The 27,358-nt window shown below is 34.4% G+C and overlaps 3 protein-coding genes across 7 annotated transcripts; 1 reads left to right on the top strand and 2 right to left on the bottom strand.

Moving 5' to 3' along the window:
* Nucleotides 1-5,105: 5,105 nt before the first annotated feature.
* Nucleotides 5,106-14,745, top strand: LOC111492678 (glutamine synthetase cytosolic isozyme). Of its 4 annotated transcripts, none has more exons than XM_023142071.1 (12): nt 5,106-5,310; nt 5,876-5,915; nt 6,036-6,139; nt 6,237-6,285; nt 6,393-6,499; nt 6,684-6,771; nt 6,880-7,008; nt 7,094-7,168; nt 7,245-7,294; nt 7,386-7,427; nt 14,119-14,278; nt 14,381-14,692. In XM_023142071.1, the coding sequence occupies exons 1-12, from the start codon at nt 5,237-5,239 to the stop codon at nt 14,531-14,533; spliced, it is 1,071 nt and encodes a 356-aa protein (XP_022997839.1). In that variant the 5' UTR covers nt 5,106-5,236; the 3' UTR covers nt 14,534-14,692. The 4 variants fall into 4 exon arrangements, with proteins under 4 accessions (XP_022997839.1, XP_022997838.1, XP_022997837.1 ...); XM_023142070.1 differs by lacking the exons at nt 14,119-14,278; nt 14,381-14,692 and adding exons at nt 7,513-7,672; nt 7,785-8,149 and having other exon boundaries at nt 5,110-5,310; XM_023142069.1 differs by lacking the exons at nt 14,119-14,278; nt 14,381-14,692 and adding exons at nt 7,513-7,672; nt 7,785-8,149 and having other exon boundaries at nt 5,110-5,310; nt 7,245-7,298; nt 7,390-7,427.
* LOC111492676 lies at nt 12,989-18,335 on the bottom strand. 2 transcript variants are annotated; one of them, XM_023142068.1, is made up of 2 exons: nt 16,755-18,335; nt 12,989-13,123 (listed from the first exon to the last, which is right to left on the bottom strand). In XM_023142068.1, exon 1 carries the CDS (start codon nt 17,932-17,934, stop codon nt 16,840-16,842), a length of 1,095 nt encoding a protein of 364 aa, XP_022997836.1. In that variant the 5' UTR covers nt 17,935-18,335; the 3' UTR covers nt 12,989-13,123; nt 16,755-16,839. The 2 variants fall into 2 exon arrangements, with proteins under 2 accessions (XP_022997836.1, XP_022997835.1); XM_023142067.1 differs by having other exon boundaries at nt 13,069-13,153.
* Nucleotides 18,336-19,634: 1,299 nt separating this feature from the next.
* On the bottom strand, nt 19,635-26,537 carry LOC111492766 (UTP--glucose-1-phosphate uridylyltransferase). Its single transcript, XM_023142205.1, has 21 exons — nt 26,216-26,537; nt 25,978-26,025; nt 25,577-25,668; nt 25,293-25,383; nt 24,192-24,252; nt 24,005-24,082; nt 23,882-23,932; nt 23,716-23,789; nt 23,331-23,403; nt 23,181-23,238; nt 23,004-23,050; nt 22,850-22,915; nt 22,726-22,758; nt 22,479-22,531; nt 22,321-22,396; nt 21,645-21,701; nt 21,472-21,555; nt 21,281-21,379; nt 21,076-21,180; nt 20,021-20,092; nt 19,635-19,922 (listed from the first exon to the last, which is right to left on the bottom strand). Exons 1-21 carry the CDS (start codon nt 26,299-26,301, stop codon nt 19,896-19,898), a joined length of 1,431 nt encoding a protein of 476 aa, XP_022997973.1. The 5' UTR covers nt 26,302-26,537; the 3' UTR covers nt 19,635-19,895.
* Nucleotides 26,538-27,358: the final 821 nt, after the last annotated feature.

The raw sequence follows: 27,358 nt of genomic DNA, 5'->3' as shown, positions 1-27,358 counted from the left end.
TTTTTTTTTTTTTTTTTTTTTGTTATTTATTTATCCTATGACTTGTCCTTTCACAAAACCTTCATTGCCAACTTGGAGTGACCTTTATGAATCCAAAGGAACACTAAACAAAAATACAAAATAATTATATATAATGTTTTAATTAATTCGATCATTTTTTTTTTTTAAAGTTAACGATTATAAGATGGACGACGATCTCTTAGCTAAGAATAATTGGTTGAGTTATGTTTAAATTGGTTATAATGAATTCATTAACATCCTTATTTAATTAATAAAATTAAATGTATTTTGAGTATATATTAGTTTACCTTATGGATGGAAGATTCTATTTATCTTAAATAATTTTAAAAATAATAATTTTTAATATAGAGTTAGTTTTAAATTATTTATTTTAAAAAAATATAATAATAATGAAAATTTATCATGATTGGGACGTTATATATATATATATTTGGTTTGTTTGGGGAAGAACAAGCAAGTCAACAAAATTATAGAAGTATCCAATTAAATATAATTCAATCGGTTAAAATATATAATTAATTAGTTATTCATAATTCAATCTATTAATATATATTTTAACTAAAAAATTATAAGTTTAAATCGAATATTAAAAAATTAAATAAATGATAAATCTAAAAAAACCAACATAAAAGGAAGATCATGAACATATAAAGAAATATGGTTTGTTTAAGAGCTGGTCGGATGGTTGGATTGTCGAGCATACCAAAAAATAAAGAGGTTTGGAGGGTTTGTAGGCTTCAATTCTAAAGCATCTCGACACTATGAGACGATGTCTAAAATATTATGTATGTTCGTGTTTTGGTTTGTTTGCTGCGTTTTGAGTGGCGTCTCAAAAAGCTTCTTTTTCTCCACAATTTTTTAAATAAATTTTAATTTTAAATGCTCCATCTCTAAAAAAAAAAATAAACCAACAAGTAAATCATATTAATATTTTTTTAATTAAAACTGCAAATACTATTTAATATAAATTATTATGTAGTCGACGTCATTATCAATAAAAAAATAGTTGATACTAATTAATATAATTTTTATATATATGAGATATTATTTTAAAAAAGCAACTGTAACGACAAAACCAGAAAAACCATACCATATTACATAAGCATTGGCTAATGGTATTATACATATTCTTCACTTAAAATGATATTAAATTGTATACATGTTCAAAGAATCTTCAATTATTCAAGTATATAATATTGTTTATTTTATTTTATTTCATTAAAAATTACATTTTGGTCGTGACAACATTGATTTATCACGCATAAATTTTAATATAAAACATTTAAATCTCTAGAATTTCGTAATAATTTAATTTAGTCTTTGCTATATGAAATTTCATCAAAATTAAATTTCAAAATATTATTATTTAATAATTTATATTTTGTAGCTTTTAGATCTAGATTATTATATATATAAAAAAAATTAAATAATTTTATAATATTTTAGAAATTGAGGAATTTAAAATTTAAGTAATAATAAAATAGTAGAGAAGAGAAATTAAAAGTAGAAAGAAAATTAAATACAAAATAATAACGTTGCGTTGTTAGTTGGGTCATAAATGCAACTTTTCAACTTTCAATCTTCCAATTTAATATTCTTATTTTGTTCTCATATTAATATTTGACTATATTAATAAAAATGCATTTCCATTTAAATTTAATAGTATTTTTAATATCATCCAAAATATATTAATGGTACTAAAAAATTTAAATATATTATTAAAATTTTAAAAGTTGGAGTATTTTTGAGATAGAGCACCAAATTTAGCGGTATATTTATTAATTTAACATTAATATTTTTATTAAAATATTTTTTAATAAAAAAATCACTGGAATAAAAATATTTTAACGGTATAATTTTTTCTACCTAATTAATATGTTTAAGCGGTTAAAAACATCTGAACTTTATCATCATTATAAATATCTAACTTTATCATCATTATAATGTACAACATGTGACTCACGAGAAGTTAGGTATATTATCTAATTTAGAGCCTATAAAAGTAATAAATAAATAAATATATTAACTAAATTAGGAACTAACATTATTAAATCATTTGTAATATAATGTTAAAAAAAATCTAAACTATAGAAATGAAATTAAAATATATTCATGGAGTAACTTATCTTAAATAATTATAAAAATTATTGAGACAAATAATAATAATAATAATAAAAATAAAGGCTTAGTGTCAAAGTCTAAGTCGTAGCCCACCTATTTAGAATGGAAGGCGGAGGTTGGTTTTACTCACTTAAAAAAAAGTTGTTTTTTAAAAAGAAAATAAAATGATGTCATAAAAGTATAAAAAATTAGAATTGAAAACTTAGTGCAAATCAAAACTGTGAATGTTTGATTAATTCACCACTCCTAAATGGTGTAAAAGTTATCTTATTTATAATCAAATGAATTACAAGGATATGGAAATAGTAATAAATAAAAATAACAATAAATGAAAAGATACTTATGATAATAAGGCAAATATTAGATATTTGTCTTATAATAAAATATCAAATATAATATATATGGTAAACTATAATTTATTACTAAATATCCTTAACAAAAACCCTTTCAATTAATCAGATATAACGACCTACGTCTAGGATTTACAACACTTGATCGTCTTAACAATTTTGTATGACGTAGACACGTTATTTACAAATCGTTTCTAAGAGTGAAGATTCTATCTCTACCTATCAATATAAGTCTTTTGTCATGTATCAGAATTGCTTGAAAAGGAAGATGCATTTTGTTGATATAAATAGTAATTTTTATTTCTTTTAATGGTTGGTCGTCGTTTTATCCTTATGACCGCTCTCATTCAGATGTGACATGAGTTTATTTATGTATCTGGGGAGACGTATAGAATTATGACGTCATGAATTATTTTTTCTCTGGCCGGAAACTATATATTGGTTTAAATGGAATATTTTGAAAAGTTTTATTGAAATAGAATATTGAATTGAAGATTCCACGTGTGACTTTTTGTAAGTGCTCATTCCAAAAGAAAGGGGAGGAAAAAAAAAAAGAAAGAATTAGAGTGGGCCCCACAAATTGACGGAAATTACCACGCGTGTCCCTCTTCTTTAAAAAAAGGTCAAAATAGAGATTTTATTTAGGGGCTTCCTTGAAAAACACACCAACTTTTTTGTCCTCCACCGTACAACGCCCACGTGATCATCCCCACCTCCACTTTCCTCCAACCACCTAACAATTTTGCTTCCCATTTTTACCCTTTATTGTTAGGGCCACAAATTTAAATAAATTATATTGCAACTTAGTCCTTAAACTTTCATTATATTTTCTTCATATTCTCACCATTCACTTATTTATAATATTTTTATTTAATAATTATTAAGATACTCTTTTTTTTTTTTAAATATTTTTTAACTAATAAATAATACATCAATATAATATTTAATTGAAAACATATAATTTGTTCAACTAATGCTTTTTTAACAACTTATTTAATTAATTAGAAAAGAATACCTAATAAAAAAGAATAGGGTTTTTAAGATTTTTTTTTCATGTGTTAATTAAAATTTTAATAAATTAAATAAAAATATTAAATACAAATTTATCGAATGATATTAATATCTAATATTAAGCTAAGTTATTCCAATTATTTTTAAAAAGTGAAATGTGTAATTTATATTCTATTTGTTTTGACTCATTTAAATTAAATTATAGATATTTTTACCTTCTACCAATTTTGTTTTTTGTTTTTTTTTTTTAACTTTAATGTACACATTTATTTGGAGCCATTTATATTCAAATAATTTATGATCAATTATTTTGTGAAACATTATAACATAAGCGGACAATAATAAATTATTTTGTCATCACACTAATGATTGGTGATTTTGTGTTAAATCATTTATAATTTTTTTTAATTGAATTTAATTTTTTTAAAAAAGAATAGGCAAATTTATTATTTTATGGTTGGGAGACACACTAATGAAATGAAAATAGACTATACTTTATGATTTAAAAAAATATCACCTATTTGAGGACTTCTTTAAAGATATTTTTGAAAAAATATCATCATATATGTTTTTTTTTTTAATTTTTTTAATCGCTATGATTTACCAAAAAAACATATTTATCAAATAAATTTAGGGTAATTATGATATGCGAATGAACGGATACCATATTTAAATACTAAAAAGACGATAGTTTTTATTTATATCAACAAGATGTACTATTATTTTAAGTACCTCAATTATAAATACTCCAAAGCTAATCGAATTTGCCGTTCAAGATAAATAGATAATCTAGTCATGTCACGAGAAATGCAAGAAAAAATCGAAGGCATCATGTGTTTAGGTCGAGTTCCAGATCTTTATAAGAATCTTAAACTTAGAATCGAGACTCGTATAGATTCTACGAACTTTATTATTATTATTATTTTTAATTATTTTGATTCGAGGATCAAAATAAATAATTCATTTTAAAATTTTCAAGTGTTTTTTGAATGAAAAAAAAATCCACAGATTCTTTTGTGCCGGTGGAATTGAATCAAATCACAATTATTATTATTTTTAATTCTCAAGTTATTAATGGTTGAACCATTTTAATTATTATTGCAGAAAAAGAAAATGCACGTCAGTATCCAAAAATGCTTTAACTGGTTAATAGCTAATATATTAAATGTTGACTGTTATTTTTAAATAATCTTTGAAAAAAAATATTTTGAAATAACTTAATTTATGTTAATCTTAATCAAGACGTATTTGGTTGAATCTATTGTCTTAATTTTTACGTGCACTTTTTGAAATTAAAGTAAGAGAATAGTAACCTCTCGACCTCATCGGCTTCGAGCTGCTACTCGAGCCATTGAGTCTTGATCCTCTCTTGGACCTGTTTCGAGATGCAATTTTGGCTTTATTGATGATATAATAAAAAATTATATTTGTGTTACGGATTCAGATGAGTTAATCAAGGTTGAAATTTGAGCCATTCACATGTGATATTTAAAAATTAAAAGATAAAATGTTTTTTTTTTTATTAATTTTTAAAAAAGTAAAGTTAATTTGAATGATGTTCCAAAAGTTTGGTGCTGTCATTGTATCTATAAAACCCAAGCTCTGTTCTTCATTACTCTGCAAAATTTCAACAGAGAGCGGGAATCAAATCATTCCTTCTGAAGCTCTTATTGATTTGTGTGTTCTCTAGCGATCACACGAAGTAGAAGAAGAAGAAGAAGCAGAAGAAGAAAATGTCTGTTCTCTCAGATCTCGTCAATCTCGACCTCTCCGACTCCACCGAGAAGATTATTGCAGAGTATATATGGTCAGTTCCCCCAATTTCTTTCGCTTCTCTCTTTTATTCTGCTTCCCTTCCATAATCCCCTGTTTTTTTTCTCGAGTTTTCCGCTGATTTTGCTGCTGTGATTCTGTGGATAAGGCTAGAAATGCCTCTCTTGTGAGTTGTAAGTTTTGTTTTTCTTTTTTCACATGTTTTTGCTCGTTTGTGCTGTTTGTTCACTGAGAAAGATTTGGGAAAATGGATTGAAGTTGAGAGGTTGTGTTGTTTGAGATTCGGAACTGAGATTGGGGCAATTTTGCGGACGATTGTGTGTGCTCTGTTTATTGCTTGCTAAAATCTCGACTATGGGGTTTTTCTTTTCTTTGTTCCTTTGAATTCGTTTTGTTCTTGCTGAATGAACTTTATGTACTGAAACTGTTCTTCGATGATTTTGTAATGTTCTGCATCTGCTCAGTGTTCTGGCTGTGTTTTCTGATTCTGCAAATCGTTGAAGTTAAAGGATCATCATATTTACTGAGGGTTTTTCTGATTCTATATTGGTTTTCCTTTTTGATCTTGTGCTAATTTGTTTATGGTTCCATTTGAGCAGGATTGGTGGATCAGGCATGGATCTCAGAAGCAAAGCAAGGGTAATTTCTCTTCTTTTTGAAGAGAAGCTATTTTCAAAACATGAAATCTTTATTGGATCTGTTTTTCTTTTCAAATATTGATTTCCTTTGATTATGTGTTGTGTTCTTTTGCATATGAAGACCCTTTCTGGCCCTGTAAGTGATCCTTCAAAGCTTCCCAAGTGGAACTACGATGGATCTAGCACTGGCCAAGCCCCAGGAGAAGACAGTGAAGTGATCCTTTAGTGAGTTCATTTTGTCTTCTCTTGCTCCATAGATTTCTACAAATGATTGGATCTTGACATTTTCTTTTTCTTGTTCTTGTTAAATGATGAATCACAGCCCACAAGCAATTTTTAGGGATCCTTTTAGGAGAGGCAACAATATTCTTGTAAGTTCTAAGTTTCCATTTGGACTACAAGTTCCTGTCTAGAGTTCATATGTTATTTACTGATTTGGAATGGCTTGAGCTTGACAATGATAATTTTGACTGCTTAGGTTGTGTGTGATGCTTACACACCAGCCGGAGAGCCGATCCCGACGAACAAGAGACACGCTGCTGCTAAGATCTTCAGCCATCCCGATGTTGCTGCTGAAGTCCCATGGTGATTATCAAATTGTTACCTCATATTTATGCTTATGAAAAGATGTAAAATGTTCATATCTACAAATGCCATGAAAGTGAACTTTCAGCAAAAGAAATGTTCACAGGAACATCAAAAACATGTTGATATTATATAATAGCAGATACATATAATCCTGGCTTGCTAATTTGTTTTGGAAACACAGGTATGGTATTGAGCAAGAGTACACCTTGTTGCAAAAGGACGTAAACTGGCCGATCGGGTGGCCGATTGGTGGTTTCCCTGGGCCACAGGTAATTAACACTACAAGAAACGATTAGTTGACTTGAATAGATTCAGTGAGACACTATATTTCTGTTTAATCAAAGATTCAAGTAGAATATAATTTCAATTGTCGATAGGGACCGTACTATTGCGGTGTTGGTGCCGACAAAGCCTTCGGCCGTGACATTGTTGATGCTCATTACAAAGCTTGTTTATATGCTGGTGTTAACATTAGTGGCATCAACGGAGAAGTGATGCCAGGACAGGTATAGCTTCTTCCTTTTTCCTGGTTCTGCCATGGTTTGATCATGATTATGTTCTTATGTTATGCTTTTTTTTGTTCCAATATAGTGGGAATTTCAAGTTGGTCCTTCAGTTGGTATATCTGCTGGGGATGAATTGTGGGTTGCTCGTTACATCTTGGAGGTAACTTAAGTTGTAAAAGATTGCTCAAATGCCTATATGTTCATTGATTCTTACGCTCTCAAGTTTGTACTAACAGAGGATAACAGAGATTGCTGGAGTAGTTGTTTCTTTTGATCCAAAACCAATTCAAGTAAAATCTGAGAACCTCTTGTTCATTAGCTTTTCTTTTGGAGAGTACTTTTTTTTCCCTCCTAATCATTCTTCTTTCTGAATAACACCAGGGAGATTGGAATGGTGCTGGTGCTCACACGAACTACAGGTAATGAAACACGATCTTTAATCGAGTAAACCATTAACTGCGATCGAGCATGGATAGTAACACGTTTGATAATATCATTTCTCAGTACGAAGTCGATGAGGGAAGATGGTGGTTACGAGGTGATCAAGAAAGCAATTGAGAAGTTGAAGCTCAGGCACAAAGAACACATTGCTGCATATGGAGAAGGCAACGAGCGCCGTCTCACTGGACGACACGAAACAGCCGACATCAACACATTCTCTTGGGTATAGCATGTTTCTTTTTTCATGTCATATCGACTTTGTTTTCGATTCGGGTATTATGATACTCATTTGAAGATCAAAATGCTTACACGTTTGGAGTAATGAAATATGACAGGGTGTTGCGAATCGCGGTGCGTCTGTTCGAGTAGGACGAGACACGGAGAAGGAAGGAAAGGGATATTTTGAAGACCGAAGACCAGCGTCGAACATGGATCCATATGTCGTGACTTCCATGGTTGCTGAAACCACCATCTTGTGGAAGCCATGAGGAAGAAGATTAGTTCTTCCAAATTCATAGTTTTCCTTGTTTCATCATCTTCACAGTTAATTCCTATCCTTTTGTGTACTATTATTGTTATTTTACTCTTCCATTTGAGCTTTGCAAAAAGCTAAGATTCCCGTTCCCCATTACTCCCAGCTCTGTGTCAAGTATTGAATAACATATGGTTTCTATCACTAATAAAATTTGTTTGGCTTCTTTTACTTCTAAATTTTTACTCGATTCTTGAGGGTGAAAACTATTTTTATAGTTCAGGGCCAACACAATTCCTTTATGACATATCCTACAAATCAACACAAATTCTTTCGACATGTTTTCCGGTATATTATCCAACATAAAATTACTTTAGAAAAAGTGCGCCAACTGTCACGGTCCTACCTTCTTGACCGTGCGGCGTCGTGATCTATACATGCTCACGACTAGCCTTAAGGGGAATTAAGCCCCATATGTATTTTTCGCCCCGGCTTTGTGGCTTCGTTGGACCTTAGGCGAGGTTTGTCTTCGCCAATCGAACATCGCTTGTGCGGAATCCAAGCTTGTTCAACCACATACGTCGCCTGTGCGTGTATGTTCAATCATCTGCGACACATCCGACTTGCCTCTACGCTAGACCAACTCATTCGGCTCGACCTTGCCTCTACTCGGGCCAAGGTCTCTCAATATAACATCGCATCTCATCTTGTCATCTCGATCCCCATCAATAGGGTCCATATGTCTTGGCGCCATCCCGAGTCTCGGGATGTCGTCGGCCATCACAACTCATTCAGTCATGCCATCGAGAATGGGCCCGCGTGTCGTTCATCTCATCGGAACTTTCCGAACATCCATCCATCTGGGTTCTATCGAGGCATAGGCCCTCCCGTGCCCATGCCGAGTCATTTACGGATACCGTCCCGGATAGCGGGTGTATGTAGCAACCTCCAACACGCGGGCTAGGGCGCAATACCGGCACACCCGTGCCGTCTGGTACTGTCCTTCAAAAACCCATTTCAAAGGAAGTCGCCCGAGACACTCGTCTCGACACGCTCGCCCACACTGTGACGCACGTATGTGTCACAGGGTAGCTCACTTAGGCCACAGAGTCCAGGGATGGTGGAGAGCTAACACCATGATACCATGGTACCCCTATAGTACATCTTGAGCCATTTTCATTCAGGTGGAGACATCATGAAAAGTTTATTTTCTCTCCCTTGTAATGCTATTTGTTCTCCCTTTGATTATTATAATTTCAACCATTTTAGATGTTGAAATTAATAACTGAGCTAGCTTTAATTACAAGAATCAATGTTTTAAACTTAAATTTAGTCAAATTTCAAATGACATAACCCGACTCACCGAATTGACCAAATTAGCCTCGAAATTGAACCAAATTAAATTAAACTAATCAAATTCAACCCCTACTAAACTTTTTGTATTGACACTCAAGTCTATACATTGGACCCTAAACTACTCGAATGGGCCTAGTTAAGACATTTTTAGATCTGGCTCAATTATTTGAACGGTAAGATTTGTAACTCAATAAAATATTAATACGTAAAAAAATCTATTAATTTCTTTTTTAAAAAAATTGAATTAATATTTGTAACTTAATTTCAATATATATTTTTAAAAAATTAGATTAAAGTACACGTTTATAACGATCTATTGTAATATATTTATGAATTTATTTCATTTATTTATTACATTAAGGGATATAAAAAAATATTGGAAGAACATTAATAAGGTCATAATGGTAATTTGGTTATAAATACGAAGCATTAGATATTGTTTTCTGTAAACTTTTAAAAAGTATAGTTCCGTTAAAAAACTATTATATGGATAAGTACATAAAGTTGACCTTTTATTCTTATTTTCTCTTTTCGGTAAGATAAAATCGTTTTATCAATTTTATTAATCGAATTTTTGTTCATAGAATATTGAATACAACTCGATGTGGAAAACACTCCACTATTTATTAACCACTAATCGAGAAGAAACACTCTATAGAATACTACTACACTTTGAATTGCAGACTGCTTGAGATTTCTCGGGATGAAAACTTGGTTCGGGTGAAGGCGTATTTACAGAAATTACTAAAATACCTAAATTATTTTCATAAAATATATAGATAATAAATTTATACAATTATTGAACCAACGATGATATTTTATTATTTATCATATCTTCAACGATATGATAATGAAGGAATAAGGAAAAGTGTAATTTGAATAAGAATATTTTTTATTATTATTTATTAGAAATTCTTTTGATTAAGAATAAAATATATTCTACTTAAATATTCTTATATCCGAAAATCTTTTGGTTTGAATTATAGAATTAAAATTTGTATTAGTAATAAATTCATCTAATAAATATCAACCAAATTTGTTTTTATTTTACATTTTTTTTTTCCTTCCTTTAGTTATTTTTCAATTTATTTTATCATATCACCTTCGTTTCTCTCTGTCTTTTTATTTATTTATCTACAATTTTATTTCCTAAATATACTCAAAAACTTAAATTTAAGTCATATTTATTTATAATATACTTATTAACGCATCAAAATTAAAGCAAAATTTAATTACTTAAATTATTTTAATACTTTGACTTAATTAAATATATCAATTAACGATAATATCTAAAATTAACTGATACACTAAGAAGTAGTTACGAGAATTAAATTGAAATATTATTTATTTATACTAATTTTACCTAATATTTTCATGCAATTCTCAAACATTTATTTTGAGGTTTCACGTCGGTCGGAGAAAGGAACGAAACTTTTCTTATAAAAATTTGGAAACCTCTCTCTATCAGATGCGTTTTAAAACCGTTAAGCTAACAACGATACATAACGGACCAAAACAGACAATATTTGTTAGCGAATTACATTTATATCTTATTTTTAGTCCAAACCAACCCTAAAAAAATTTAAATTTATATAATCTTACTTTATCAACATTTACGGAATAAACATGTGTCAAACTCTAGTTTCGTTTAATCGGAATCGGAATAAGAATATTATTTTTTTCACTATTGTTTTTTTTTTTTCGAATTGAAATAAAAAAAATTTAGAAAGTTCATCGAGTTTAAAAAAAATTGAGAATCAAAATAACACTAAAATATATTATTCTTATTAAGATATTCTTTTTAAAATTTTAACTGATTAAAATATCAATATAACATTTAATTAAATAATAAAATCATGAAAAAAAAAATTCTTGTTGTGCTGTCATTTTAAAATCCCAATTTTATCATTAGTTTATTACAAAATTATTTATTAATTTGAGTTGAGGAAATGTTTTATTATATGTCATGTACACGCGTTTACTCGCAAATATTTTAACTCGATATTAGAATGGATATTATGCTTATTTATTAATTATTAATTATTAGGGGCTCGTGTAATTAAAATCTTTTAACCCACTCGAAATTGATGGGTGACTTGAGCAATCCGAACCCTATTTTCGAGTGGTCGGGCAAATTGTTAACCTGCAAACCCATCCAAATTTTCGATTTTTCAAAAATTCAACTCAATCCAAATCGAGAAAAATATAACACAACTAAATTTTGATGGTTCGAGTCATTTTAGCTCCATTAATTAAATATTACCACTTTAAGAAAGGTCCAATATGTTTTTTTAACTTTAAAAAAGGAAAAAAATAATTGTTTAAGCTTTTTATGCAAGTAAGTGTGGCATTGTACATCTATAAAACCCAAGCTCTACTCTTCATTTCTCACCAAAATTTCAGAGCACGAATCAATCAACTCATTCCCTCTTAAGCTCGAAGAAGAAGACAATGTCGGTGCTCTCAGATCTCGTCAACTTCGACCTCCCCGACTCCACCGACAAGGTCATTGCTGAGTATATATGGTCAGCTCCCCTCAACTTTTTCCTCTTTTCATTCTCCTCCATTCTTAAGTTTTGAACCCTCTAGTTTATAGGGATGTCAGCGGAGCAGGGCAGGGCATGCATGAAAACAAGTCTTTCTCGTCCTTGTCCAATATATTTATTTACAAATTATATATATATATATATATAGTATGAGCTAGTTTTGAGTCTTAATTTTATATCATATTAAGGGTCTCGACTATGAACAAGAATATTTCAAGTCCTCGTCAAGTTTTAGCTGACTAAGAGAAATTTCTCTTACACTCTCCTTATTGTCCCAACCGTTATATCTGCTCGCTAAAATCTCGATTATCGTTTTATGTTCTTGATGGGCCGGCTTTAGTTACTGAAATTGTTCTTCATTGATCGTGTAAAGTTCAACATCTGCTCTTTGTGTTTTGGTTGTGTTTTTTTCAATTCTACAAATAATTGAAGTTGAAGTGTGAGATCTCACGTTGGTTGGAAGGAGAATGAATCACTATTTATAAGAGTGTGAAAACCTCTCCCTAATAAACGTGCTTTAAAAATTTTGAGAGTAAGTCCGAGAGAAAAAGCCCCAAACGGACAATATCTACTAGCGGTGGGCTTGGACCGTTACACGAAGGGTGGGGCTTTGCTCTTATGATTTTGGGCTAATCATAGTATTTGGTTTTTTTTTTTTTGTTTTTTATGTTCCATTTGAGCAGGATTGGTGGGTCAGGCATGGATCTCAGAAGCAAAGCAAGGGTAATTTCTCTTCCTTATGAAGAAGTTAGTTTTAAAACATGAAATCTTTCAACTATTGATGTTCTTTGATTGTGTGTTGCACATGAAGACCCTTTGTGGCCCTGTAAGTGATCCTTCAGATGTTCCCAGATGGAGTTATGATGGATCCAGCACCGGCCAAGCCTCCGGCGAAGACAGTGAAGTGATACTCTAGTGAGTTCATTATGTCAGCTCTTTCTCCATAGATTTCTCTACAAATGATTGGATCTTGACATTTTTTTCTTGTTAAATGATGAATCACAGCCCACAAGCAATTTTTAGGGACCCTTTTAGGAGAGGCAACAATATTCTTGTAAGTTCTAAGTTCCCATTTGGACTACAAATTCCTGTCTGTCTAGTGTTCATATGTTGTATACTGATATGAAATGGCTTGAGCTTGACGATGATAATTTTGACTGCTTAGGTTTTATGTGATGCTTACACAGCAGCCGGAGAGCCGATCCCGACGAACAAGAGACCTGCTGCTGCCAAGATCTTTAGCCATCCTGATGTTGCTGCTGAAGTACCATGGTGAGTATCAGATTGTCACCTGATATCTCTGTTATGAAATGATGTAAAATGTTGATATCTATTGAAACTTGAAAGTGAATGATACATGTTGATGTTATATAATGGCAGATACTTTTAGTCCTAGTCTAGTGTGAATCTTCATGTTGATTCGCTCATTTGTTTTGGAAACACAGGTATGGTATAGAGCAAGAGTACACCTTGTTGCAAAAGGACGTAAACTGGCCGATCGGGTGGCCGATTGGTGGTTTCCCTGGGCCACAGGTAATTAACACTACAAGAAACGATTAGTTGACTTGAATAGATTCAGTGAGACACACTATATTTCTGTTTAATCAAAAATTCAAGTAGAATATGATTTCAATTGTCAATAGGGACCATACTATTGCGGTGTTGGTGCCGACAAAGCCTTCGGCCGTGACATTGTTGATGCTCATTACAAAGCTTGTTTATATGCTGGTGTTAACATTAGTGGCATCAACGGAGAAGTGGTGCCAGGACAGGTATAGCATCTTCCTTTTTCCTGGTTCTGCCATGGTTTGATCATGATTATGTTCTTATGTTATGCTTTTTTTTGTTCCAATATAGTGGGAATTTCAAGTTGGTCCCTCGGTTGGTATATCTGCTGGGGATGAAATGTGGGTTGCTCGTTACATCTTGGAGGTAACTTAAGTTGTAAAAGATTGCTCAAACGCCTATATTTTCGTCGGTTCTTACGGTCTCGATTTTGTACTAACAGAGGATAACAGAGATTGCTGGGGTAGTCCTTAGTTTTGATCCAAAACCAATCCAGGTACAATCTAAGAGCCTCTTGTTCATCAACTTTTCTTTTGGAGAGTTTTTTTTAGGCCTCCTTTCTTTCTAGTTTATCGTCTTTGATAGTTTTTCTTTCTAAATAACAATAGGGAGATTGGAATGCTGCTTGTGCTGACATAAACTACAGGTAATGAAACACCATTTTTGTACTGGTTGAACCATAAACTGCGATCTAGCGTTGAACCAACGTGTTTGATAATCATTTCTTAGTACGAAGTCAATGAGGGACGATGGTGGTATTAAGGTGATCAAGAAAGCAATTGAGAAGTTGAAGCTTAGGCACAAAGAACACATTGCTGCATATAGAGAAGGCAACAAGCATCGTCTCAATGGACAACATGAAACAAACGATATCGACACCTTCTCTTGGGTATAACCTATTCCTTTTTCCATATCTTATGTTACATGATTTTTTTTGTTTGACATTCGAAGGTCGATATATTTACATGTTTGGGATCATAAATTATGATAGGGTGTTGCAAATCGTTGTGCATCTGTTCGAGTAGGACGAGACACTGAGAAGAAAGGAAAGGGATATTTTGAAGACCGAAGATTACCATCGAACATGGATCCATATGTTGCAACCGCCATGATTGCTGAAACCACCATCTTGTGGAAGCCATGAGGAAGAAGATTAGTTCTTCCAAATTCATAGTTTTCCATGTTTCATCCTTTTCACAGTTAATTCCCATCCTTTTGTCCCTTTGAGGCTTGCAAAAAGCAAGTTTACAGTTCCCTGTTTACTCCCAGTTCTGTGTCAAGTAATAAAAAACAAGATCCTTCAAAGCATGTTCTTGTAATCTATAGTTTGTCTCAATTTACATGTTTCCTACCATACAGTTGATATCTTTTATCCATAAAAGGATAATCATGTATCTTTAATCACTGGGGTCACGTTTACTTTCCCGGCTTTGGGCCTTTCCTGTACAGTTTAGGTGGAGGGCAAAGAAAGCCCCCTTCCGAGAGAGCCTGAGCCATCAGTGAGATACCACTATGAAAGTGCTAGAATTCTAACATTGTGTCAGAACCTACAGGCTAAGGGACAGTCTTAGGTAGATATTTTCCCAAAGGTAACGGAGGGCATGCAAATGAAAATAAGCTCCAATCGTAATGAAAATCAATCATAATGCAATCAATTGCTAAACAAATACCAAAACAACTTTCATAGCTAATTACAAGTACATTTACATTTCGGGTCTTATCTAAGGTGACTCGTGTTCCATTGCTTGAAGGCAGTGATGCGGAACAGTAACGCCTAAGTGAAGAAGATTGAGAAATCAATATTGTCCATAGGGTAATAGTTTGTAAAACTAGAAATTCACAATACTTAAAGGACATGAAGATAATTAATTGTTGGCAGAGTCTCTCAACCTTTCTATTGTTTGCTGCAGGTTCCCTCTGGGTTTCTTGTTATGAAACTCTTTAGATTCGATCTAATTATCTTGTTGAAGAACAAGATGTTTAGATTTAAATTATCCAAGAACTCCAAAAACAATAGGGAACCAACCCAAGAGAAAGTTTTGGAACGGATTCCTTTGATGATCAAAATCAAGGGTAAGAAAAATTCGTAATTCGAAGCACTCTACAAGATAGCTTGATCAAGACTACTTGAATGACTCTAGCATGCAAATCTAGACACAAGAAATGTAAAGGAACAAGCTTATGTCTTAAGAAGCATATTATGCAACTTTCATTATAATATCCAAAATCTTCAAACTAAAGCATAAAAATGGCCATCAATACTAGAATCAAAATGACCACCCGCTAATTATAACTTGTAATCTTAAAGATAATTCTCTAAAACATAAAAAAATACAATAAAATTTCTTTAAATTCAAACGACATGCATGGATCTTGTCATCCACCATGAAATCCAAGTTTCTTTAGCTCTTCTGCAACACTTTTTTTAGTTACTATTTTTAGAACATAGTATTCAAGTTCTTGACTTTAGATATCCTATTGTATTTTCAATGCTAGAGGAATCAATCATGTCCGAGACGATAATCCACTCGTGTTCTTCTCAGAACTCGAGGACACAGTTGTAAAACCTATAGAACAGATCCTATTCAAGTAAGGGTGTGGCTCTTCTCTATAAGATTGATGTCAGCTCAATTTCATCCTATGGCCTTAGTATTAGCAAGTACACAATAACAGCCCTCGGGGGCCTAGCATCCTCACTGGCACACCACTGCTAGTAGATATTTTCCGCTTTGGCCTATTACGTATCGCTGTCAGCCTCACGATTTTTAAAACGCGTCTACTAAGGAGAAGTTTCCACACCCTTAATAGGAATGCATCGTTTCCCTCTCCAACCAATGTGGGATCTCAGAGGAATAGAGATAGTTTGTAAAATGTCGGGATGAGGCTCTGGTGTGATTTTATGAATAACAACTATACAAATGTACAGAGCAAATGAACGCTGAAATCCATTCAGCTGGACTTCAGAAGAAAGCTTACAGTGATAGATTACAAACTTCATATCCAATAGCATAAATCTTTATAAAAAACGTTACTTATCTGATTGAAGAATAAAATGTCACAGCTTGTCCAGATATATACAATTATGTAAGAAATAGAAACCAAATAACAAAAGGATGGAGCGAATCGAAAGCATCGATGCTTTGGCATGCTATCTTTTCATGTGATCAGTCAAAGATTCCTAGAGGACTTATGAATGATGATCCAACTCCAAAGCTATACAATATAAATGTCGTGGCTTGTGATTTATGTAATGAGTTCCTACGTGTTATTACATTAACCGGTGACGAAAAACAAAGAATAATGGAACTCCTAATCTCATCAAATCGACTAAGAAAACCGAGAAATAGAAAAAGGGTAGAAGTCACCTCTCATCTTAGGAATGTTGTAGTGTTAGAGAATCCTCAAAAACGAACTCTTCTACGAGCATCAATGGAACATCGACCTCCTTCTTCATAGCTTCTGATGAGATTCAATAAGCAAAGCATTAAGCATAATATGAATGGCAGCTTCATATACAACACCGTCATAATGCATTCCATCCACTGTACATCGAACCCCGCAATTCCAACTCAAAGTTTCGATGTCCAGCAACAAGAGAGGGCCACCAGATGAACGCAGAAGCTTACTCTTGCGGAGCGATTCATCATAAGCCACCTTCATTAGATCAGTCATCTTCTTCCTCTTCTCCTCGGTGTTCAACATGGAGTTAATCAGCGTTGGCATTCCAATCCAGAACAAATGTGGGGTTCTAGTTGAGATAGAGCCCGTCAAAGGCGCTTCAGAATCCAAATTCGGAGTCGATGGAATCAGTGAAACAACAGAACGTCTAAGTGAATCCAAAGACAATTGAAAATCTGATGCATTAGTAAAATGAAGCATATGCCATAGCCCCGATCCCATGATTATAACATCAGGGTAGCTAAGATTTAGCTTGAATTCCGCCATTAAATCAGTCAAATTAGAAGCATAAGGAGCCCAAATGAAATCCAATTTCATCCCAGATTCATCAATCACAATCTGATAATTGCTATGCCGCTTGAACAGATCGCCTCTAATGGCACCCATTCGTTGAGAATCCAAAATCAAATCCAGCAGTGACAGAGCAATCAATCTTGCCTGCGAGTCACCGGCCACAACAACCCACGATCCATTAAGCAAATCGGCGGCATCCATGGGATCAAATTTCTGAAAATCACAAACAATAACAGGGGCAGATCTCCCCCATTTCCACGACTTCTCATAATTAACAGAGTTATTACTCAAAGGGTTAAATTCATCGCTCTGCTTGACTTCCCAAACTACTTCATGTAACTGAGAATTACACGAAGCTCGAGTATCGAAAACGACGACAGAAGAAACAGTAGTAACGAAATCAGAAACGGAAGGAATATAAGGCGTGAGATGAACACCGATAGCGAGAGAGATGAAAAGGGCACCGCTGAAGAACAGCATCTTATTGCGGCTCAAATGCCAACCCGCCATTCCCATCGGCACAAACAACACAATACACGCAGCTAAAAGACCCAATTGAACACCGCCTAACATAATAAAACCCCAATTTCCACCTTCCCCACTACAAAAATGCACTCGACAGAACCAAATGATCCGATTTCAGAGGTGGATTTGGATGAGAAAACGGAGTTTTGGGATGTTGGCTTTTCTGGGTTTGTTGAGTTCATTAAGAATCTTCGATTTCTTTGCGATGGGGATCCATAAAATAACAAGAGGAATTGAAATCGGTTGGTGGGAAGGTTTTTAGCTTGAAAAATAAGGAAGCTGTCAATTTGGAAGAACAAAAAATTACGTACCGTCGGCTGTGATCCAAAGTGGGGTTCGTCGAAAACGTCCGTTGGTGATCTGTGGTCTCGCCGGCAGCCTGTGGTAGCTTAGAAATGGCGGTGGCGGGAGGGTGGTTTCTATATATGAAAGCTTTAACACAAGGGGGAGTTAAAAAGAGAGTTATTTTGAGCATTAAATTAGGTATTTATTTCATTTTCAAGTTTCTGTTTTTTGTTTTGACCTGTTTTCCTTTCAACCTTACCTAAATTTAGAGTTTTATTTTTTTTTAAATAATATATTTAATATTTTTTAACTTCATAAATTAATTCAAGATTAAAGGCTTAAAAGAGTTATAATTGAACCAACTACTTTCAATTAAATTAATTAGTAACCAATTTAATTTGTTCTATATGTGATAAGACTTTTGAGTGTTGCCCTTATCCGAAAAAGTTATATGCTACTCGAGTCGTTGTGTTGTCTTTTGCTTGTATGTCATATAATATTGCTTTCAATCTCTCTCAATCTTGCTTTCAAAATCTTTCTGCCCCGTTTTCTAAAACCTTTTCTCAAATCGGGGTTAAAGGCTTGAGCATACGTTTGTCCGGCAGTAGGCAAGCAAATACAAATTGGTTTGACTCACTTGTGGTTGAGAAGGGAATGTTGCACAATCACAAAGTCCACTGCCAAGATAAGTGTAATTATGACAAGTGGTATCTATTATGAAAAATTGAGTCTTTACAGACTTATTTGTTTAAATAAGCGTCCAATCGAGTACAAACACGACACTAAAAGACTTTTGTCTTTTCCCTGCAAATCTAGGGTCTTTCATCAGTGTGAAGATCTATTTTCATCATTAGTGCCAAGAATAAAGAGAGATAACTATTGAATCGATCATTCATGTGATTTTCATTTACTTGAAATACAAAAGTGTGGGAACAAGAGAAAGAAACATTCGAGAAAATATTGAAATTGACATATATGGTAAGAAAATATCCTATAGAATATGCTCATCCAAAAGAGAACCTCAAACCAAGCTATGGAATTAAGACATGGATTAACTCTTTCGATAAAGCTTGTCAATCTCTCCTCACTCATCCAAGACCCGATGCTCTCACATGTTGCCAACCACTCATCACCATCAACAAGCCATATCGAGAGACTTATCAACGACCTATATCCCACGACCACCATCTATAACCTAATGAACCATGCCTAAAGCATAATATATTAAAAACTTGAAACTCATGAATCGAACCAAACGATTAAATTTTGAGCTACAAGTTGCATTAAACTATCAATGATCATTCATTCAATAAAGTTCGATTATATATCAAATCAACCCCGACGTAAAAAATTATTTAACCGAACACAATTAAAAGCTCGTGCCAAGTTGAGTCAAACCCACCTTTTGGCGTACGAGATTCACAAGTCAACCTAAACACCTTTTTGAACAAAAAAAAACAACGAACATTCAAAACATTTAAGAACTTTCCAGTTTTGTTCCCTTCGCCATAAAACCTTCGTTTATTATGTATATATATTAATAGAAACTCATTTTGTTTATAATGCCAACAAGTCCATCAGTGTTCATAATATCCCAAAAGAACAATTCCAACCCGGACACATTTACACAGATAAAACTGCATGCTTTTGTTGGAATCAACAAAAAAGTACTCAAAATGCCAGAAAGCTTCTGCTCTGAAAAAGTTGTGAAGGCAAGCAAAGGCTTAGAGATCTTGAGGGCCATTGATTTCCTGGATATCAAATTTACCAGAACAGCATTCAGATCAGTTCATCCACAGCACAGAAATATGATATTTGTATAAGAGATTTCAACTCTTCTTTCTTTTACCTTGTTTTCGATTACGGCATTATCTGGTACTGCCAGTTTTGCCCCAGGCTTAGCCGAGATACTCACTTTCCCCTGTAAAATAGGAACAACTCATAGTTAGAAGACGTGGTTTAACATGATATATGAAAGTAAGAAGTTCTATGTTATGGCGCAACCTGAAAATTGAAATTCTAAAAACCCAGAGAAGAAAAAATTTGAAAATCCATTTGAACTGAGTCAGTTTAGTTGATTTGAAGTATATTGGTCGGTTAGTTTGATTTTTGAAGTATAAAATTGAAAGTATTAGCTTGGTTTGATTTGAATAAAATTTGTTCGTTTTCACCCATTTGGTTCATGTGGGTTGTCAAATTCGATTGAGAGGAGAACGAAACATTCTTTATAAGGGTGTTGAAACCTTTCTCTAATAGACGTGTCTTAAAACCATGAGGAGATGCCCGGATGGGAGAACTCAAAGAAGACAATATCTACTAACGGCGAACTAGGACTGTTACAAATGGTATTAGAGCCAGACACCGTGTCCCAGCGAGGACGCTCGCCCTCGAAGGGGGGTGGATTGTGAGATGTCACATCAGTTGGAGGGGAACAAAGCATTCTTTATAAGAGTATGAAAACCTCTCCTTGGCAGACACGTTTTAAAACCATGAGGTGAAGTCCGAAAGGGAAACCCCAAAGACAATATATGTTAGCGGTGAACTTAAGCTGTTATAAATGGTATCAGAGCCAGACATCGGATGGTGTGCCAGCGAGGACCCTAAGCCTCGAAGGGGGTGGACATCGGGCAGTGTCCAAACGAGGACACTGACCTGGAGGGGGTGGATTATGAGATGCCACATCGGTTGAAAAGAGGAACAAAACATTCTCTTATACTCCCTGGTAGACGCGTTTTAAAACCTTAAGGGGAAACCCAAAAGGAAAAGCCCAAAAAGAACAATATGGGCTAGCAGTGGGCTAGGGTCGTTACAGCAACACACTTGACATTAACAAAGTCATTTTGTTATAATGTAACTACTAATTGGATAATAAAATCTAGAAGCAAACCAGAAGCAGTTTCATACCTTGAGAACGACACCAGCCCCGAACGAAACATCACCAACCACTTTCAGGCTATCAAGATCAATGATGCTGGGGATTGACTTGAATCGGCTCAGGAAGTTACCAACCTGTGAAAGTAAAAAAGAAAAAAGTACTGTAACCAACATTTTCAAAAAACTACCAAGCATTTAAGAGATCAAGCCAAGACAAAAAAAAAAAAAATCCTGCCTTCTTGAATTCGGGCCCCAATTCAATAGAAGGGTTGGAAGGATCTTTTCTAGCCTTGTTGCGAAGGACAAAGCCATCAACTAGAGTATAGAGATCAGACTGCAGAAAAAAACATACCAACATATGAGTTTGTTAAGAAACATCAAACCACTACAATAGTAGAGCCTGTAACGATGGATGAAAGAACTAACTTGGACAAGAAGCAGATCCGAAGTTGCCTTGACAGGAAGGAAACGTGATCGTGGTACGTTAATACCGATGGCATGATCAAAGAACTATTTGGCAGAAAAAAGATCATTTATATAAGAACATGAGTACCCATTTATATACGAACATAGCACAGAAAATCAAGAACAAAGTGTACCCTGATTGCTGCACCAGCTGCTGTTTCGAGCTGAAGAACTTTAACCCCATCAACTTCCTGGCATGTTAACAATATATTACTACTGGCAATTCAAAAACAACAGTACCCATTTTCTTATGGGGTTTATTTGTATGGACAAATTTCTATGCCTTTTAATATGTCTTTTAATATAGCTGGTGTAACAGTCCAAGCCCACCGTGAGTAGATATTGTCCTCCTTGGGCTTCTTTCCCTTTCGAGCTTTCCTTTTTAAAACATGTCTACTATGGAGAGGTTATTCATCCCCCTCTCCAATTGATGTGGGATCTCACAATCCACCCCCTTAGGGGCCCAGCGTCCTGATTGGCACACCACCGGGTGCTAGCTTTGATATCATTTGTAACAGTTCAAGCCCACCGTAGTAGATATTGTCTTCTTTGAGCTCTCTTTCGAGCTTTCACCACAAGGTTTTTAAAATGCGTCTAATAGGGAGAGGTTTCCACACCCTTATAAGGAATGCTTCATTCCCCTCTCCAAACCGATGTGGGATCTCACAAGTAAATCTCACTAATTTTTTAAAACACTACAAATATACCAAATCAAAATGTCTCCGGCAGGGCGGACTGGAGTGTGCTCGTACTGTGTATTTAAATATTAACCACATGCATTGGCCTGCCATTACTAGGAACAGAAACTACCTTAGGATTTGGAATAATCTCCATCTTGAGCGCATCAGCTTCCACAAGCCTTTTAATTGCTTTCAAGTTCACCCACCTTCAATCATTCATTCCCAATATCTTATTAGCAGGCCATTATCAGTAATTGTTAAATGTGCATCAAGACAAACATGACTTACAAATTATTAGTGTTGAAAATTTTGAACTTCTGAATGGACTTGAATTCATTGACCTGAACCAAACAAAGAATCATTTGTCAATTTACAAACTGATCAAGAAATACCAATATATAACTGACCAAAAAATGATATCAATGGTTGTTTTTGGGATTTATTTGCATTGACCCATATTTATTAGAACAATATTATCATACATGAACAAGAAAAGGATGTACCATCAGACATAATCATTCACTGATATACTTACATGTTGATCAGGGACCTGAGCAATTTCAAGTAGCTGCATAATGCGATGAAAATAACGTTACATGGTGAAACAGAAACAAGGAGAATACGGAAACGCCCCAATCAACAAATTCTATTTTATATACCTGAACCTTCCCTTCATAAGAAATGAGGGTACCACCCTTCACATCAGCCAAGGTTTTGGGCGTCACCTACATAATCAATAACGATAAATGCTACAAGTGCCAAAAGAACTGTAGGAATAATAAATCAACAACAAACCAATAACTTATTTCATACCTCCATGCAATACTCGTTCTTGTTCCGAATCAAATGATTTAAAATTTCTATAATATCCAGAGTCAAGGAGAATAGAAATCCAAGGAATTGATTTTATGCGAGTAAGCAACAATTATAGTAAGACGTAAACTCAAGACTTAAAAGCAACTAGATCTCCAAAAAATTAAATATGGATACGTAAGTCCACAACAGCACCTAAGTTGTCAGAGTTTGCAACAAAGACATACTCCTTGCCCTGCACAAGCAAATATCGAAAGTATACTATGAGAAGAAAACGTATACATGGGTTCATCTCAGTAAACATATTCAGTGGGATCATATGCGTACCTGAGAAATCAGAGCATCAAGTTTGCCACTGTTTTTCAAGGATGGGAAAACATCACCATGTCCAGGAGGATACCTTCACATACACACAAGTCCACAAGCGTAACAATAAATTAAAACCAAGATATACCGACAGTATTTCACAACTCATTTAGGGAACTTCATAGTTTTTCTTTTTTGTAACAGTCACTTTGAAGTTAGAGAACAAGTCTGAAATGTTCGTTAAATTCTTCATCACAATAAAAAGTTATAAATAAGGACGCATAAGAAATCTGCTGTATTTGTTGATCGATCAACATATAAACTCCACATATAAATAAAGACATGAAGCACAAGAGACAAGTTGGTTGAAGTATCCCGTGTACTAAACCGAGTATTTTTATCATACCATCCATCCTTGTCAGTACGTCCTTTGCTAGGGAGCGGAAGATAGTCATCAACAACCAAACGTGGGTATTGGCTCTGTTTATAATCAAATGATGGGTAAGATAAACAATTTATTGCAAACAATAAAAAGAATACATGAAAAAAAACACAACCTATCTTGTACACACCTGGTTGAAAGTGTGAATGTCCACATTTGAACCTTTGTATTTTTCAATGATCTGATAAAGAAGAGTTGGTAAATCACAAGATATTGAGGAAAACAAGGGAAATACGCATAAAGATTTAAATACCTTTTGGGTATCATCATGGGTGTTAAACGAGTTCATCAGAAGCAAAGGAACGTTGCATCCATATTTGGAATTGAGATTCTGCCAAAAATTGACAATGACGGTTCTCAAAATCAAATTTAGAAACCAATATAATGAAGATGGAATGTAAATAAATTCATGAAAAAGAAAATAGGGTGAGGAATTAAACCTCTATTTGGATAACAATCAAGTCGAGAAATGTCAAACCATTCCGAACTTCAATGACTGACCTGCAGCACAGACGATAGGCAAAAAGCAGTTAATATGTTTACTTACCTAAAGAACTCATGGCGAAGATTTAGATTACTAACAAAGTAAAACATTAATTTCTTCAAAGAAAGGAAGTAAAACATGAATAAGAATATTGCAACAATTGCATAAGCAAAGATTAACAATTCCTCCAGACCTCATGGTTTGGTTTTAAGCCAAAATCAATGAAACTTAAATCGCTCTCTTCCCCCAGGTAGAGTATGCAGTTTTGGTGGCAGATTTCAGGCCTATGAGTTGAACTACTTCTAAATAAAGTCCTTGCTAACGTTGCAGTAGACCACCTTAAGAAAGTCCTAAAGGGCGCTTTAAAGCTCAAGCAGCCTTTCTCGTGGGGATGCAAATAATTTGTAACAGCCCAAGCCCAAGCCCACCACTAGCATATGTTGTTCTCTTTGGGCTTTCCCTTTCGGGCTTCCCCTCAAGGTTTTTAAAACAAGTCTGCCAGGGAGAGGTTTCCACACCCTTATAAAGAATACTTTGTTCTCCTCCCCAACCAATGTGGGATCTCACAATTCACCCCCCTTCGGGGCCCAACGTCCTCGCTGGCACTCATTCCCTTCTCTAATTGATGTGGGACCCCCAATCCACCCTCCTTCGAGGCCTAGCATCCTTACTGGCACACCGCCTCGTGTCCACCCTCCTTCGGGGCTTAGCCTCCTCGCTGACACATCGCCCGATGTCTAGCTCTAATACCATTTGTAACGACTCAAGTCCACCACTTGCAGATATTGTCCTCTTTGGGTTTTCCCTTTCGAACTTCCCGTCAAGGTCTTTAAAACGCGTCGGCTAGGAGGTTCTCACACCCTTATAAAGAATGCTTCATTCTCCTCCCCAACCGATGTGGGATCTCACATAATTGATCATTGAAACTGAAGGTTTAAGCCTTCAGCACGAAATTAATAACAAATTGATATTCAAATGCATGACAAAAACATCAGCACGTGCAGAAGATAATATGACAGAAGAAAAAAAGAAAGAAAATGGGTTGACAATGACATACTTTGGACCCGTGCAGCCCATTGTTGTCCCCAAACCTCCATTAAGCTTCAAAACAACAAGCTTGTCCAAAAGTTTTTTGGTTTCAGCAGGGTCTGTAATTACAAAGATCTACATAAGCTTTTGATAAGAACATATCACATGAATCCATGATGTAAGTAGAGCAAAATAGTGGTCAACCCTGTAAAGAAATAGAAAGAAGGATAAAAACAAAGGGATAAAGGATCAAGTTGATAATATCTTTCTAATTAATTATGTAAGTCAAAACCCGTTAACGATTGATGATACCATTAGGTACTGGTGCCAAGGAATCATAAGGAACCACTACTTCATCGGTTGGAGTTTGGATCTTGCTCCATTCAACATGCTGTGCTTCCCCACTTCAACCAGAAATTCAGAAAATCAAGAAGAAATCAGTCTTCAGCTGTTTCAGTAGAAAGTACCACGCCTAGAAGAAATCTATCAATCAATTTATTTTCAGAAAACTCTTTAGTTCCAGATTAAGAATCGGCTTTCTTGATTCAAATAGGGAAATAATCAAACATTTTCTAATCAAAAAGTGGTTCTCAAATCAAATCAAATCAGCCATGAATCTGAAATCTTCTCTACAAGACAATTAGAACTTCTAAGGTTCAAGAAATGTTACACCCTCTCCCATTGCAATAAACAGCTATAGGATTAGAAATTACCTGAGATAGCGGGAGACAAGGTTGATAAAACCAGATTTCTCATTCTCACTGTCAAAACAAAGAAACAATCAGATCGAAGAACAAAACCCACATTCCACAAAAACCCCATTACAGCACAAAAGCATCAGAAACAGAACTCATAAACCACAACCCATTTCTCAAACAGATCCCCCAAATCGAAATTACAACAAAAAGAAAGGCCATGAATACACATGGGTTTATGTCCACATTTCCATACCTTATCTGGCCAAGACCAGAGACAGCAGCTTTCAGCTTGGAGAGCTTCTCAGTATCAGCAGGGCTAAGAGTAGCAGCAGATGCCATGGGGTAACAAAATCAAGCTTCAAAGGAAACAAGAAATGCAGAACGAGAGAGAAGAGATGAAGACGACAACCCAATTGAGAAAACAGGGGATTTATATGGAAAAACAGGAAGAATCCTCTTCTAGTAGCACGCAATGCGATGCAAAACGTGGTGCCAGATGGACGGTTAGAGAAATTGAGTAGTGAGCGGTGAGTGAAGGCCAAAGGGTAGGAAACGGACGTTTAAGTGAAATTGAAGACAAGTGTACGAAACTTATTTGGATTTGAGGCAGAATCAGGCGGTGGGGTCTGAGAGAGGAGTCGGGTAGCGCCCATTCTACGCGCCATCTATGCTCTCTTCCGTCTTTATTACGAATCTCTTCCCCATGTTCGGGAAGGAACTTTATGCTTTTTCTACTATGGAATGTGTATTTTCGGACGTTTCTTTGAGGGAAAAAGAGTGAGAATCCATTATGACTCTCTACCTTGTTTCATTCATTTGGGTGCACTTTTTTCGTCCAATGATGCCTAACCGCCCCCATCAGAAATGTGCCAAGTTAGGCTCAAGCTAAGATTCTATTTGTGTCTATTTGTGAGCATAATGCTATAAGCCTGCCTGACTGTGAGACCGATTGGTTGAACAGAGACGAAAGTTGACCATAGGTCCAATACTCAAACTCGAACATAATCCAACCCAACCGACATAAAAACATATTATCTTTATCAAATCTTTCACTCTATATATTATTTAACTAAAAAAAAAACTCAAAAACTAGAATTGATAGATTATGCTAATTTTTTAATCTAACATCAATATTTTGACAATATTACTTGTTCATAAAATTGATAGATTACAGTAAATTTAATCTTATATAAATATTTTTAACGGCATTTATTTTATAATATTAAATATATATTTTTTTCTTTTAAAAGGTATATTTATTTGTTGAAAAGAAATGAAAGATAACGTAGAATAATGAAAGTGGACAAAGGAAAAAGAGGAGAAAAGAAAAAGGTTGGGTTTAGATGCTTGAAGATGACGTTAATAAGAATTTATCCCATTCGTGAGCTGAATTAAA

Source organism: Cucurbita maxima, unplaced genomic scaffold (genome assembly GCF_002738345.1).
Source record: "Cucurbita maxima cultivar Rimu unplaced genomic scaffold, Cmax_1.0 Cma_Scf00018, whole genome shotgun sequence".
NCBI classification, from domain to species: Eukaryota; Viridiplantae; Streptophyta; class Magnoliopsida; order Cucurbitales; family Cucurbitaceae; genus Cucurbita; species Cucurbita maxima.
This window is presented reverse-complemented; position numbering and strand designations above follow the sequence as displayed.

Coding starts and splice junctions, on each gene's coding strand:
- LOC111492676 (XM_023142068.1), bottom strand. CDS start 17,934: ATGTTAGGCGGTGTTCAATTGGGTCTTTTAGCTGCGTGTATTGTGTTG.
- LOC111492766 (XM_023142205.1), bottom strand. CDS start 26,301: ATGGCATCTGCTGCTACTCTTAGCCCTGCTGATACTGAGAAGCTCTCC. Junction 23,239..23,330: donor TTGATGCTCTGATTTCTCAG/GTACGCATATGA, acceptor TTGCTTGTGCAG/GGCAAGGAGTATGTCTTTGT. Junction 22,397..22,478: donor ATTTTCAACACTAATAATTT/GTAAGTCATGTT, acceptor GAATGATTGAAG/GTGGGTGAACTTGAAAGCAA.
- LOC111492678 (XM_023142073.1), top strand. CDS start 11,729: ATGTCGGTGCTCTCAGATCTCGTCAACTTCGACCTCCCCGACTCCACC. Junction 11,803..12,506: donor GTCATTGCTGAGTATATATG/GTCAGCTCCCCT, acceptor CCATTTGAGCAG/GATTGGTGGGTCAGGCATGG. Junction 12,878..12,988: donor GGAGAGGCAACAATATTCTT/GTAAGTTCTAAG, acceptor TTGACTGCTTAG/GTTTTATGTGATGCTTACAC.